Below are 13,426 nucleotides of genomic sequence, written 5' to 3'. Positions count from 1 at the left end.
AATGTACACTGAAAGGATCATAAGAATTTGATTTGAGAAAACTGAAATAAACGTTCAATTAAAAAATTAATCAGCACTATTTTTTCTTTCTATGGAAGGTTCAGAAGCTTGTGTTAGTTCTGAATGTCCTTTTCAAATGAGGATTTATCTTTTTGAACTTACATTCATGATTCTCCAACAAAAAAAGAAAAAAGTTGAGAGCATGTCCTTGTGAGAAGGCCTGGTTTCTGCTGCAAGGTCCACAGACTGCCCTCTTCTCAAGAGTGAGATAATTCTGTTTCTGGAAGAAATATCAGCAAATTACTTTTGCTTATGAACACACTAAAAGGACTGTGAGTTCATCTTTTTAACACACAGGATTTTTAGATGAAGAGAAATGTGTATGAAAGCATTGTTCATTTCCTGGTATTTACAGAACCATTACCTTTCACCTCATGACCTCTTCCTCCACTCTTCTTAGTCTTACAAAACCAAAATATATTGTCCACTAGAATCATTTGTGAATTATAATTTTGTTTATTTTGTTTAAAAATATATACTGTAAGCTAAAAAAAATAATTATATATATATATAGGCAAGAAATAGAAAATGGTACTTTTTGTACCAAGAATAATCACAGGTTATTTGAATGTCCCATAGTGTCTGTAGATATTTATTGGCAGCAAAACTATCAAGAACAATGATTATCACTCACACTAGACTAATATTTTCTTTACATATCTACAATTGTTCTAGGGCCTTGCCAGAGAATTTAATGGTTGGTGTCCCACACTAATGTGACGAGTATAATTTGCTACATTCTATTCCTGGGCGTGGTGGGAAATACAACCCTTTTGCTCTCTATTTTATTCCTTTCTTTCCACAGGAAATCTTCATATCTATGACACAAACACAACAAAACAGCATAGCTTTATATTCCTATTTGGTACAGCTGTTCATAGCTGAACAAGCTATTAGATGATGATAAAGCAGGATCACTGGATTTAGCTGGGAATACAGCATTGCCATCTGCAGTTCTACACAATTGCCTTTGTTATTTAGTAGGTCACTGTCAGTTGGATCACTTACTGAGCCCAGAGATACTTAAGGAGTAGGTCTTTAGAGCCAGCTCAACACGACAAAATTGAGTTGCTCCTTTGGAGCTGCTTAGTGTTTGTTTTCCCCACACCTTAGGTTTCCAGAAAGGATTTGTGAAAAACAGACTTTTTCATGAAAAAATTACTTAATAAACACTTGACCCCTTTTCCACATTTTCTGTTCTCAGTAGGAAGAAAGATGGCTGATGTCTCCTCCCAAATTCTTCCCTAGACAATTCCACAAAGAACACCCCATAACATGTAGCTTGGTTTTGGCATCCACCCTGCTGCCTGGAGCCTGGCTTGGGGAGTAGCCCTTTACTTACATTTTAAAAGAAACTTCCTTTTCCTTCCCTAAACCTCTGCTTTCCAAAAAAAGCAAGTAAAACTTAAGAAACCAAACCCTTCCCCAACCAAACTGGAGGGCTGGAACTTCTTGGGGGAAATAATTTGCCTTTTCTCTCCAACCCTGGCTGTTATTAATTCAGAAATATGTCACTGCACTGTGTCATTAAATGGCATGAAGCCTCTGCAGTGAAACATGAATGGCTTCCAACTTCACTGAAAAACCAGCATTTCTAGTACGAGTGACAGGCTTTCCTTGCCACTGCCCACCATGGAAGGTGTCTGCCCTACTCAGGTGCAGACTCAGCCAAGGGATCCATTATTCCAGCTGTCATGGGTAGGTGGAATCATAAAGCAACAGACGCGCTCACAACTTTTCCATTTGCTCATTTGCTTAAGAAACACCTATGCAGAAGACAGAAGGAAGGTGAGGGGGTTTTCTGCCTACAACTTCAAAGGGAAATGGAACTGGCTGACACAGCTCTTTTCTACACAAAGAAATTAGGAAACCTGGAAACAGAGGGTCATTTAAGGCAAGGAGCAGCGGCTGGTATTTTTCCTAGTCTCCTCCCAAAGAGTTGTTAATCTCATCTCACTTTGAAGAAACCCAAGAAAGTATGTGTGCAGGCTCATGGGAAAGCTGTTCTCTCTTGACAGGGTGGGAGGAAAAGAGAAAAGGTCAAGAACAGAGTGTGTTTACCTAAGCCATGTGCTCCAAGCTGTGTGTTGCTGTTGAGTACAGCTGCTTCCACTCTGAGCTGGCATTTTGTGGTTTTGAATACTAGACCACTAAATAAAATATGGGGTTTTAATACCTGGGTTTTTTTAAATATATCCAGTGTGGGCTGCTAAAGTAAACAGAATATTGCATGAGAGCACATTTCATTCATATGAGCAGAAGCTTAAAGCAGAAACAGGAGTGCAATTAGCAACCAAAACCAGCAGTCGAAGGCCCTGGAATACAGCAGAACTACAGGCAGATATAAATTTCCTTTTAAAGAAACATACTTGGAGGACCAGTTGCATAATTCTGCAAGCTAAGGAGAACACTGACTCACTGAGTCAATATTTGCTAAATTTACTGGGCCAAACTCAACTCTTGTTCAACACAGAAAAAACTTTCAAAGCAAAGAAAGGGCCTAGGCATGATAGTTAGAGGCAGCAGCCTCTGGTCCCTGGGCCCTTCTCTTCCTGAGACCACGATCGCCGACTACCTTCTCAGGGTGGACTTTCCTTCAGCTTCAAAGATTTTGGGCAGCCTGTCCTTTATACTTGGTATTTGGTAGACGTGTGCCATTAGGAATTGGTGCTTCTTGTAGCTTTTTCCACTCTTTTGAATAGTATTCATAACAGAAAAATACAGAATTGAGTAAAGGAATTACTTCATGTCTTGTTGAAAAAGAAAGTCAACTCATATTTACTAAAGATAAGAAATTAGCATGTGGGAAAAATGGATGGAAGCACAGGCTCGTCTTCAGAAACAGATGTAGGCTGAGTTGCTTCGCTGTTGCAGCCAGGTTAACAAAAGAGGGGGAAAATGAAAAAAAAGAGTTTTAAAAATTGACTTAACAGGGTTTTAAGCAAGGGAGCATGGCCTGCTGGGATACATGAAAAGCAGATGGTGAGCGAACATAGTGAAGCTGAAAGATTTGCTTTTTGAACTCCTCTGGTATTTCAGCTCTGAGGAGGCAAAAATATATTTCCCTGAGGTTTTAAGTCGATCTGGTGTGTGGCCTCTTGCACCACTGAAAAATCCTGTTCAGGTTTCACAGTCTGCTACGAGCAGGGTCTAAGGTGAAAGTAGAAGCTGTCTGGGAAACCTAAAAAAAATTCTCAGGGAGTTTGCGGTGGGTTTTAATATTTTATATTTTAATATTTGAATGTGTCTTTTTACCTTTAAAGATGTCTATTAATATATTTAAAGGTATCAGTATGCACCTTTTCCTTACCTAGTAGGACAAAAGAGTAGGACAACCTGCTTTCTCACCTTCTGGGGGCTTCACTACCTGCATGAAGGAAGAACAAGCATCTCTGCACTGAAGTGCAGATCACAAGAGAATTTTATATTTTCTCTACAGCTCTTTTTTAAAACTATGTGGGGAAAGGTATAAAATAGGTGCTGGCACCTGAAACAACAGGGAGCTTTGATAAACTGACTCTTTTTTGTCCACCTTTCCTTGATCAGCAATAACAGATAGTGCTCTGTGGATCTAATTCCTCGTTGTCCTGCAAATCAAGGGCAAGTCCACTGAAGCCAGACAACTTGCATGCATGCTAATTCAGTCATGCCCTGATGCTTCTTCTGGTGAACGAATTTACCTATTACTGGGGCAACTACTCCTTCCTCAGCCTCCTTCCTGAGCTACGGGTGCTTTGGGAAAGCTTAATGAAAGTAGAAAAGAAAAGAGGTTAGAAGAAAGGAGAGGGGAAGAAAAATGTCTAAATGTACAGTTTTATTTTAGAATCACAAAACCTCCCTTTTTGGTAGAAATGCACTAAGACAACAGCGGAAGCGCAGTTTCTGGACTGAAGTGCTGTTTTGTGGTACTCCTGAAAGAATCTGGCTTTGTCTTGTCAACCACAAGTGATGGCAGAATGCCAATTTTCTTTTCAACTGGTTGTCATGAGTATTTGCTGATGTTTCTGAATTAATGTTGATCAAAGGAGCTCAAAATGGCTTTAACCTTTTAGATCTACCACTTAACTAAAAATATATTTAATATGTTAAAAAAATTACATTAAAAAATTTGGTCAGCCTGAAACTACTATTCAGCCTGTATTTTCTGTACTTATAATAAGCTACTCAGTAATTGAAAGACTTTTTACTGATATAATCTAAGCAGGGTTCTTTTTAGAACTTATGACTAGTTATAATTAATTGCTCCATAAATAAATTAATCTAAAAAGCACCCCACTGTTAAGTTTTTTTGAGAAAATAATAGTCATGTCCCATATCCAGTGAGGTAGAAGAAAACAACCAACAAATGTGGATGTTAATTGTTTCCAGCCCTTGCACTTACAAAGTCTCTTTTCCCTATATACTCTTTTAAAAGCAACAGAGAAGGACTACACAAATTATCAGAGACAGTGTACACAAAGAAGGCTTCCAGAATTTTCTGGAATTTCCACTCAGCAGAATGTAGAAAAAAATTGCAGAAATATAAACAAAAATACAAAAAGAGAAAAAACCCTGTTGAGTTACATCAACAAATCAATCAAAACCAAACACTTTTGACATTTTATCTTCTGTCTCTCTTCCAGTCTTCAAAATAGACACCAGAAGCTGTTTTGGAAAAGTGCAACACACGCCTATTTTTCCAGGAACTGTTGAACTCCTGTTTTGTGAGACAATTTAATTAGTTTTGTCCCAGATGAGGATGAAAGAATCTTAAATGTTTTTTTTGTAGGCTAACCTGAACCCATTAACTTAGATTTGAGGGGTTTGAGCACCAAATAGTATAATGTATTAAATATTTAGATTTTAATACTTTGCTGAAAACAATGTAAACTTAGGTCCCACATGCTGAACTCATCCATGAACAGTTCTGGTTTTAAAACTGGTCTCTGCCTAGAAGTCAGTGCAATCAGAAATAGCTCCTTTTAGAAAATACCCCATAGAATTCAAGTCACTTTTGTTGACCTCATTAGCTTAATCCCCCATTCTTTTCTTATTTACTCAGAAGCCGTCAGCAAGCTCTGGCAATCTGTAGTTGAGAACCACAGGGCTAGACTCAACATCAACTCAGTTAAAACAAACTTCATTCTGTCATGCTCTATAAGCATCACCGAAACACAAATATACACAAATAAACTGTACACAGCAGTATAGTTTCCTAAAAGATTTTCCAAAAACATATTTTGGCCATCTACTCTTCCTCCATTTTGGAGAAAGCACTTGCTCTTAACACCTCCATGCAATTCACAAGAATCAGAGCTCCAGTTAACTCTCGCCACTGTTTTGTTACTGGGTTTTTCATTTTATCCAAGGCTGATTGCAGATCTTGTAAGACGTCCCTGTAACCGTCTCCATAATGGGCAGCCCATGTGTAGAGAAAGTCATATGCAGGTTTCCACATCATCTGAAAACAAAGGGAAAAAATGAGGTTTAGTGTCAGAAATTTAATTATTGAGAGGAGAAAAGAAAAAAGCTAAATAGTTGAAAAGTCATAGAAGAGAAAAGAGAAAATAAGTGTTTAATCACTAGGCATGCTGAAACGCTTTATCAAAAAAGGCATATTGATATAAAAACTGCAGTAATCTTATTTACATTATGTCTATGAAACTCTCAAATTCTCAGAGAGGTAAATAATAGCTAAATTCTTCATTCAGATGATTATCACCAAGTCAAAATATATCCTTGTCTGAAAATATAAGTCAAAGAACAAGGGTGGAAAGAAAACACTTTTCCTCTTGATCATCTTTTGCAGTGCATACACCCAGAAACAGTTTCCCTATTTGGTTGTGCTTTTGATGGTTACTGCCCCATTAATCAACATCCTACTGCCCCTCTACTTAGCCTGGAAATTTTAAACATGCTTTTTACCTTTCAGAAATATTTTCTGACAACAGCAGCAGGAACTTAATCTGCCTACTCTCTTAAAAGACAATAAAAAGTGTTTCTAGAAAGGCATCAGTAACAACAGAAGGATTAGGGAGAATCTCCAACCTTTATTGGATACAGGGGGCAACATAGTGATGAAGGATGAGGGAAAAGTTGAGGCTCTTAACGTCTTCCTTGCCTCAGGCTTTAATACCCAGACCAGATATTCTCTGGGTATCCATTCTGCTGAGCTGGAATACAAGGATGGAGAGCAGAATGAAACCCCCTTGATTAATTTAGATTGGATATTAGGAAAAAATTCTCCACTGAAATGTAGGTCAGGCATTGGAACAAGCTGCCCAGGGAAGTTGGTTGAGTTGCCACCCCTGAAGGTATTTAAAAGACGTGTAGGTGTGGTACTTAGGGACATAGTGCAGTGGTGGACTCGGTAGTACTGGGTTCAAGGTTGATCTAGATAATCTGACTAGCTGATCTTAGAGGTCTTTTGCAACCTTAATGATTCTATGATTCTATAAAATCTGTTTAAGAAAAAAGGGGGGGGGGGGCAGGGGGGAAGCACCCAAACTCTCTAAAACCGGCAAGTCAAAAACTTTTATAATAATTTTTTTTTAATTAGGACATACAACTTAAAAATTTTCCTGCAAGAAACAAAGGAAATAAAAAGATAGGTTACCAGTGCTTTTTTGTTTTTCAAACTGCAATTTATTTGGTTTATGCCAAACAAGTAGAGCAGATCCTTAGCAGGTGTAATTCGTCATTGCTCTAATGACATTAATTAAGTTATAGCAGCATGATTCAGATACCAAGCTGGACTTACATCTTTCAATGTGCTGAGTAAATTTGCTCAGTTAACAAACAAAATAATTATTTTCCCAGCTGCTGCTTTTCCAAATGTTACTTGGGCAATCAAAATTCTAGTTTCTCTCTCCTCATTGGCAATAAAGATTTTGCAATCAGCAATTGAGTTAACAGTTGCAGGGATGATACACAAATCTGCAAAGAAACCCATGACTCTCCTAAAAGGTTTTGTCATTTACTGTTTTAACAGGAACATACTTATGCATAGTAATAAGTCTATATGGACTGATGACTGCACATGTTTATATAGATACACAAAAGTGATGAGGAAGTTGAGGTTTTTTAGCATCTTTTCCTCTTTTTTTGAAAAAACTGTTTTTATGGTTCTGAAGGATAATTCTGAAGGAAATTGGTTATTTCCTCAATATAATCTTATTAATTTACAAACAGTACACAACATAAAGCTTTATTTCCTTGACTTAAGCTTTATTAACTTGCTTCCTGGAGGAACTGAGTAGGAGGAGAATTTCTTTACTCATAGTCCTGAGCTTTTGTCCATATTTTTGGGCTACGATCTTTCAGCTTACCCAAGACTGATTCTGTCATAGTTTCTATAAACATTTACCTCGACTTCTGCTGCCATGCCCAAATGGAAAAAAACATTAAACTTACACTAAACTTACTCAGCATGTCTCACAGTCTGATTAGTCTAGTTTCTACTTTGAGTTTAAGCCACAGAAAAGTGCCTATGCTTTCAGTGAAGTTTCTCATTTCAGGTCTACAGGAGGGAAAGGTATTGTCATTTACCCAAATGAATGGTGCCTACTTTGTCCTTTAAGCAAGTCTATCTTAAGTCATAACCATAACGTTACAGAAGGAGAAAAGTACAGTAGTGGTAGGTGGGAAGAAGAAGATTGACGAATTCTTTCGGGTGTTTTTAGAGATGATAAGCTGAATGTAATTTTTTAATTTACTGCTGTAAATATTAGATATTACAACATATTTTAATGAACTAAAGCAGGTCACCACTTTTGTATTTATGCTGAGACCAGAAAGTTTCTGTATTCCTATTTTTAGCTTGTTTGCCAAAGTAGCCAACAAGAAAAGCTGGTATTTCCTACAAGAGAAGCTGGTTTCCTGAAATTCTGTCACTGGTTATGCTTTTTCTGGGTCTCTTTCTTCCTTCTCTTGCTTTCTTGTTAGACAAAGTTATTTAAAGGATTAGGGTATAGTCTGCTGTCTTCACTAGAATGTCAAAAGACAACGAATACGAAAAGATGCTACGCTTTGACTTGTGTTGAAGGTCAGTCTGATATTGTAATAAGACAGTTGGCTGAAATATCCTTAAATACAAACCTTGGTTTCCACTAATCTATCACAACTGTTTGTTTTGGGGTTTTTTTTAATCTAAGAGAAAAGAAAAGAAAGAAGAAAAAGAAGAATGTGGGGATCAAAATCTTCACAAATTGGTCACCACTGATGCATAATTAACTCAGCAATAATCTACACACTCGTCACATTAAACTAATACTGCAAACGCAGCAGTGGTTCTAAGGAAGATTCTTCTCCACATCCACATACTCTAATGCAATGGGTGAACTGAATTGCATTCAACATTCCTGAATTGTATCAAAGCAGAATTTCAGGAAAAATATTAAATCACTGCAGCATCCTGGTCAAGTTTCATCTCAGCTGTGTGAATGAGTTTTCCCTCTGTTCCCACTCTCTCTGCTGAGTACACAATAATGATACCTACATCCACTGCAAAGTGATTTGGAATTTACTCATGAAAAACGCTTCATAATCTATACAACAACTGTATGTACCCTCAAGTTGCCCGTGATCATTTGCAAGATTTCTCCCACCAAGAAAACTATGAAGTTTAAAAGCAGAAACATTTTTCAACCAATCAATTCTCCTGATGGTGGAACAGTCCTTGGTGGGGAATGAACCAGTTAATATTTTCATATAATCCTCAATAACTAGTCAAAACTTGTTATCCTTCCCCAGCTTTGCTGGGTTTCGGATTTTAAGGCAAACAACTACTATCAGTAGGAAATTTTAAGTTTAAAAAGGTTGGAAGAAAGCATTGGTATTTACTAGAAAGTACTGAAATTTAAGGTTAGATTCACAGGACACTGAGGGTACTCAGTGATCACATGAGACACCAGTGCTAGAAACCTTGTACTTTGAACTCACATCCGTGTGGACAAGCACAATTAAAAAGCTCACCCCAAACCAATAAATCTTCCATGGATCCAATTTAATCCTTGAGAAATGACACAGAAATATAGAAAAATTCTGATCTTTGCTTGTTGAATGTTCTCTGAAAAAATAGGAGTTTGACTGCACTGTGTTTTGGCAGCAGACACTGTCACAAAAGGCAGAGAATTTTGTGGGTGGTTTGCCATAAAAATAATGCAAAAAACTCTTGAAAACAAATTAGTAGGGTGTATGACGTGGAAGATAAGCTTCATGTAAAATCAAAACCCATTTAAAGCAAAGTAAATGTTTGTTTATAAATTTTCTGAATATAAAAAAATAAATAGGTATGATGCTGGAAAAACAGTTATAAAATTGTTTTATTTCTGCTGCCTGTTAGCAAAGGGGAAACATTTCGAAATCACATGGAGACCAGCAGAGTTCTACATTGTTCAGGTCTATAATTCCTTCTGTAGAAAGCTGGACATTTATCAGCCAAACACAGAATCTTAGTAAATAGAACAAAAGTGTAGGAAATGACACAAGCCACTGCCTAAGAGTAAAAAAGAAAAAAAAAAAAAAAAAAGAGAGTAGACATGGGATTGGAAAGGCTGATAATTTTATGAGAAAAAATTGGAGGAAGGTGCATCCAGACTTAAGTACCCAAAAACAACTAAAAAAAAAATACACGAAATAGCTCAAAGAGAAAAACTAGATCTGAGAAGGAGGCTGTGTTTGCAAACAATTATGGAGATAATTTTGTTGAAAAGTACAGAAGCACATGAGTAAACATGGGGAATTTTGATAAATATTGATTGGGGAGGGAAGGCAGAGCATTCAAAAGGAATAAGAGGTAATGGTTCATGATTAGAGCAGAAATATCTTGATAGTTATCACCAAGCAGATAAAAACAAGATGACAGATTCACTGAATTCAGACAGTGGAAAGTAGAATGTGTTTGGCAAGGAATAAGAAGAATCAGCTACAGGGAAACAAAAAAGAAAGAAAAAATTATCCAAGTAGTTGTGAACCTGTGAACGGGAAATAACAATTCCTTTGGCACGAAGAGGTCAGAGAGAGTGAATGCAGTCCGGATCATGTACATTACCTGCAATAATCAGGGGATGATGGTATAGGCAGAGGGAGAGCCAAGCCTGAATGTAAGCTCTCAAGTCAGAAAGATCATTCAGCAACGCTCATAAAAAAGGGAAAGAATGGACCTACTGCATGCTTTGATGTTAGAAGAGAGAAGGCCAGGAAGTAACGTGGTTGCCCAGGCAAAGGTATACCAGGGGCAGAGGCTGACCCTAAGCTCAGCAGTGTGGACAAGAGTCTTGTGGCATACCTGACATTGCATGGGTGCCATGAGTACCTCTGGTCACCTCAAATGTCACTAGAGATTAGTGACGTAGGCACATAAATTGCTCCTTAGATGTGTATGCACTAAAACACCTCTGAGAGGATAAATTGACTTTTATACAGAACTCAAACTTCTGTATAAGAAAAATGCTGTACAAAGGAAAAAATTCATGATCTACCTGAAAAAATATAAACTTAAAGCACAGATTTGCCGCATTCATACAACAGAAGTAGAATTGGTGTCAGAGCTTCCAACCTCTTCTCATGCTACTTAAGCTAAATGACAACAGCTATTACACCAGCATAGAAAAGTATTAATGACAGAAGTCAGCTTCCTTTTTGCAGAAAGAGCCAAAGCTGTACGGAGTGTGATCAGAAGTGGCTCCTGCAAGGACCACTGTGTCTGAAATGACAGCAGAGGTGTGAGTAAGGTTAACAAGTGGACAGGACAATAAAAAAATTTGAATGTGGCCCTGAAGCTCAAGACAGGGACCAAGACCTTCACTGGAAAGTGCAAAAGAAAAGAAGAATGAAAAACAAGGAAGAAGGAAGGTCCCTGGCTGTGTTCGTGCAGAGCAGCAAATGTGCATGCACTGCTACACCAGGCCCTTACCTCCAGAGCTACTGCTCCATTTTTCCCTTGGTGAGGCACTTCATAAGCCTCTATTTGCTGCTTTGTGAGTCGGGCTAGCTTCTCTGCAAGCTCCCGCCAGCTTTTGCCAAGCTTGACAGCTGAAGTCAAGATGATGGTGTCCTGGGTAAGACGTGCCACTAATCCCTGGCAATCTATTTTCAAAAGTGCCTGCAACAATGATTTTCATTAGTGATCCTTCACCAGTAATTACAAACAGAACATTTTCATTTAATTTTATAACACTATTCTGCATTTCTATGCAAACAGGAAGATATTTTGTTACTTTTTTGTTCTTACAGATATATACTTTTTTCCTACAAAATGGTGCTGCCAACAGTTTCAGAGGAAAGCTGCCCACAAGCTTAAGAAAAAAATGAAGCTGGCATTCAGTTGGTTCAGCATTCCAGTGACAAATGGATCCTGCCAAGCTTACAGACCCTGAAAGAAAAACATACTTCTCCAACAAAAATATTTGAGACAAAAAAAAGTTTAACTTCTTAGAAGTATGACATGAAACTTGAAAATTAAGTTAGAGCACTATTTTACTAAGGTGTGGTCCTTCATCTAGGGCTTTATTTGGAAAATCATTGATCACATTGGCCAGCACCTTTTGATTTACTCCTCCCACCAAACTCATAATTTGCTGACCACTAAGGAGAAATTCAAACATAAAACCTTTCCTCCTCCTCACCAAATAAGCATTTAATAACACTCAAAATGGTTGAAGGAGTAAAACCTTGACATGCAGATACATTGCATTCTCCTTTCTTTATTTGTTTGGATAAGAGCTAATGGGTAAAACAAATGTTGGGGTTTTTTCTTCTCCTCAAATTAACACCAAAATATTACACTGAAACTGTTGAGGTTTTCAGGGAAAGATCAAGATCAAAATACAGAATTTTTACTTGTTTTCTAAATACTGATTTTTTTGTGAAATATCAAGCATTTCTGCAGAAATCAGACATATGTGTAATTTAATTTTAAAGTATAAACCATAAAAAACCCTCATAGCAAACAGAACTTTGGTAGACACACTAGGGAGAAGCTGACTACAGCGCACTGTACAAAATTCCCCTAAACTGGAGAGACAGTGGTTCAGTATGCAATTTGCTGTGATAAGCAAGAACCCTATAAAACACAAAAAATGGAGATTTCTTAAAAGAAGTAACTGAAAATTCTACCCCAAAATTACATGGATGACATCTAGATTTATGTCTAGCTCTACAAAGACGAGGACCTGTTTTGGCACTTCCTAGCAAAAATATATAAATCTCACAAAACAGGACATTGAGCAACTTGGTCTAGTGAAAGTTGTCCTGCCCATGACAGGATGGTTGGAATGAGATGATTTTTAAGGTCCCTTCCAACCCAAGCCATTCTATGCTTCTATAAGTTTAATCAAATTATGCCCCACATTTTGCCTGTTTTGTAATGAACTCTGTTTCACTGCATTCATTTGAAAGTTTAGATAATTTTCACCTTTAGGCCCCCCACTCCTTTTTGTACAGAGACATGACAGACTTTGCAATACCTCATACAGGCTCAGTTTTATTCCACATACTTTGATGTGCTCTTAAGAATTGCAAGTGGCAACTGCTACCAAAATTTTCTGAATCCTGCTGAAGTTTCTGTCAGCACTTCAAAGGGGGTAGACTAGTGATGAGGAGTAAACTCAGCTGAGGTTTACAGTTCAGGGTAATAAAAAGGCTTTAGATGAATAGCTACAATGTGAGTTTTTAAACATCCATTTTTGTAATACTTTATTTTCATATCAGAAATTTAATTATCTTTTGTTCCTTAATAGGTTGGCCAACTTTTCTGTCAGAGACAAGGAGAGTATTAAGGGACCATTAATTTCAAATTAGTTTGCACACAAATCAGTAAGCGAATTAGGATTGTTAACAGTGCAACTTATTACCTGGAAGTAATTAAAATAAACTTTTGATTCACATTTGGCAGTATTTAGTCACATGGAAGTTGTTCAATGGCTTACAAATGAGGCCCATGAAAATAGATACTGAAATACTTGCAATATCCTCCTTAGGCCAATACAACATTGACTATGAAGTTGTAAGGTGTGGATAGAAAATCTTGCCTTCAACATTTGGATCAAGATGTGTCTTTTAAACATATGAAGCTAAGCTAGACATGAAACTTAGCATAGACAAATATCTATATCTATAGAGATATATAGATATATATAGATATATCTATGTATGTATAGTGGAGTTCCCACAGTATAGTAATGTTACTTAATACTTCACAACAGGAATGTGAATTTCCCAGGGAAGCAATTTACCAAGACAAAAGACAAAACTATTTCAATCATGGATATTTAGAAACAAAAAAAGTTATCTTAGTCAACCTACTAAATGAACACAGTTTCTGGAGCATTAACAGAAGACTATTCAGAATTAATTGATCAAAGTATTATTCTTCATGAGAGTTTGG

General features: G+C 37.2%; 1 protein-coding gene across 1 annotated transcript in view; it reads right to left on the bottom strand.

The window, feature by feature from the left end:
* Positions 1–636: 636 nt before the first annotated feature.
* Positions 637–13,426, bottom strand: part of MACC1 (MET transcriptional regulator MACC1) — a 36,943-nt gene continuing 24,153 nt past the window's right edge. The window contains exons 4-5 of the mRNA XM_019285858.3: positions 10,955–11,143; positions 637–5,500 (exon numbers count right to left, since the gene is read on the bottom strand). Coding sequence (XP_019141403.3) covers positions 5,288–5,500; positions 10,955–11,143 — 402 coding nt within the window. The 3' untranslated portion in view covers positions 637–5,287. The remainder of the gene's footprint in view (positions 5,501–10,954; positions 11,144–13,426) is intronic.

The sequence above is a fragment of the Corvus cornix genome, chromosome 2, assembly GCF_000738735.6.
Source record: "Corvus cornix cornix isolate S_Up_H32 chromosome 2, ASM73873v5, whole genome shotgun sequence".
NCBI classification, from domain to species: domain Eukaryota; kingdom Metazoa; phylum Chordata; class Aves; order Passeriformes; family Corvidae; genus Corvus; species Corvus cornix.
This window is presented reverse-complemented; position numbering and strand designations above follow the sequence as displayed.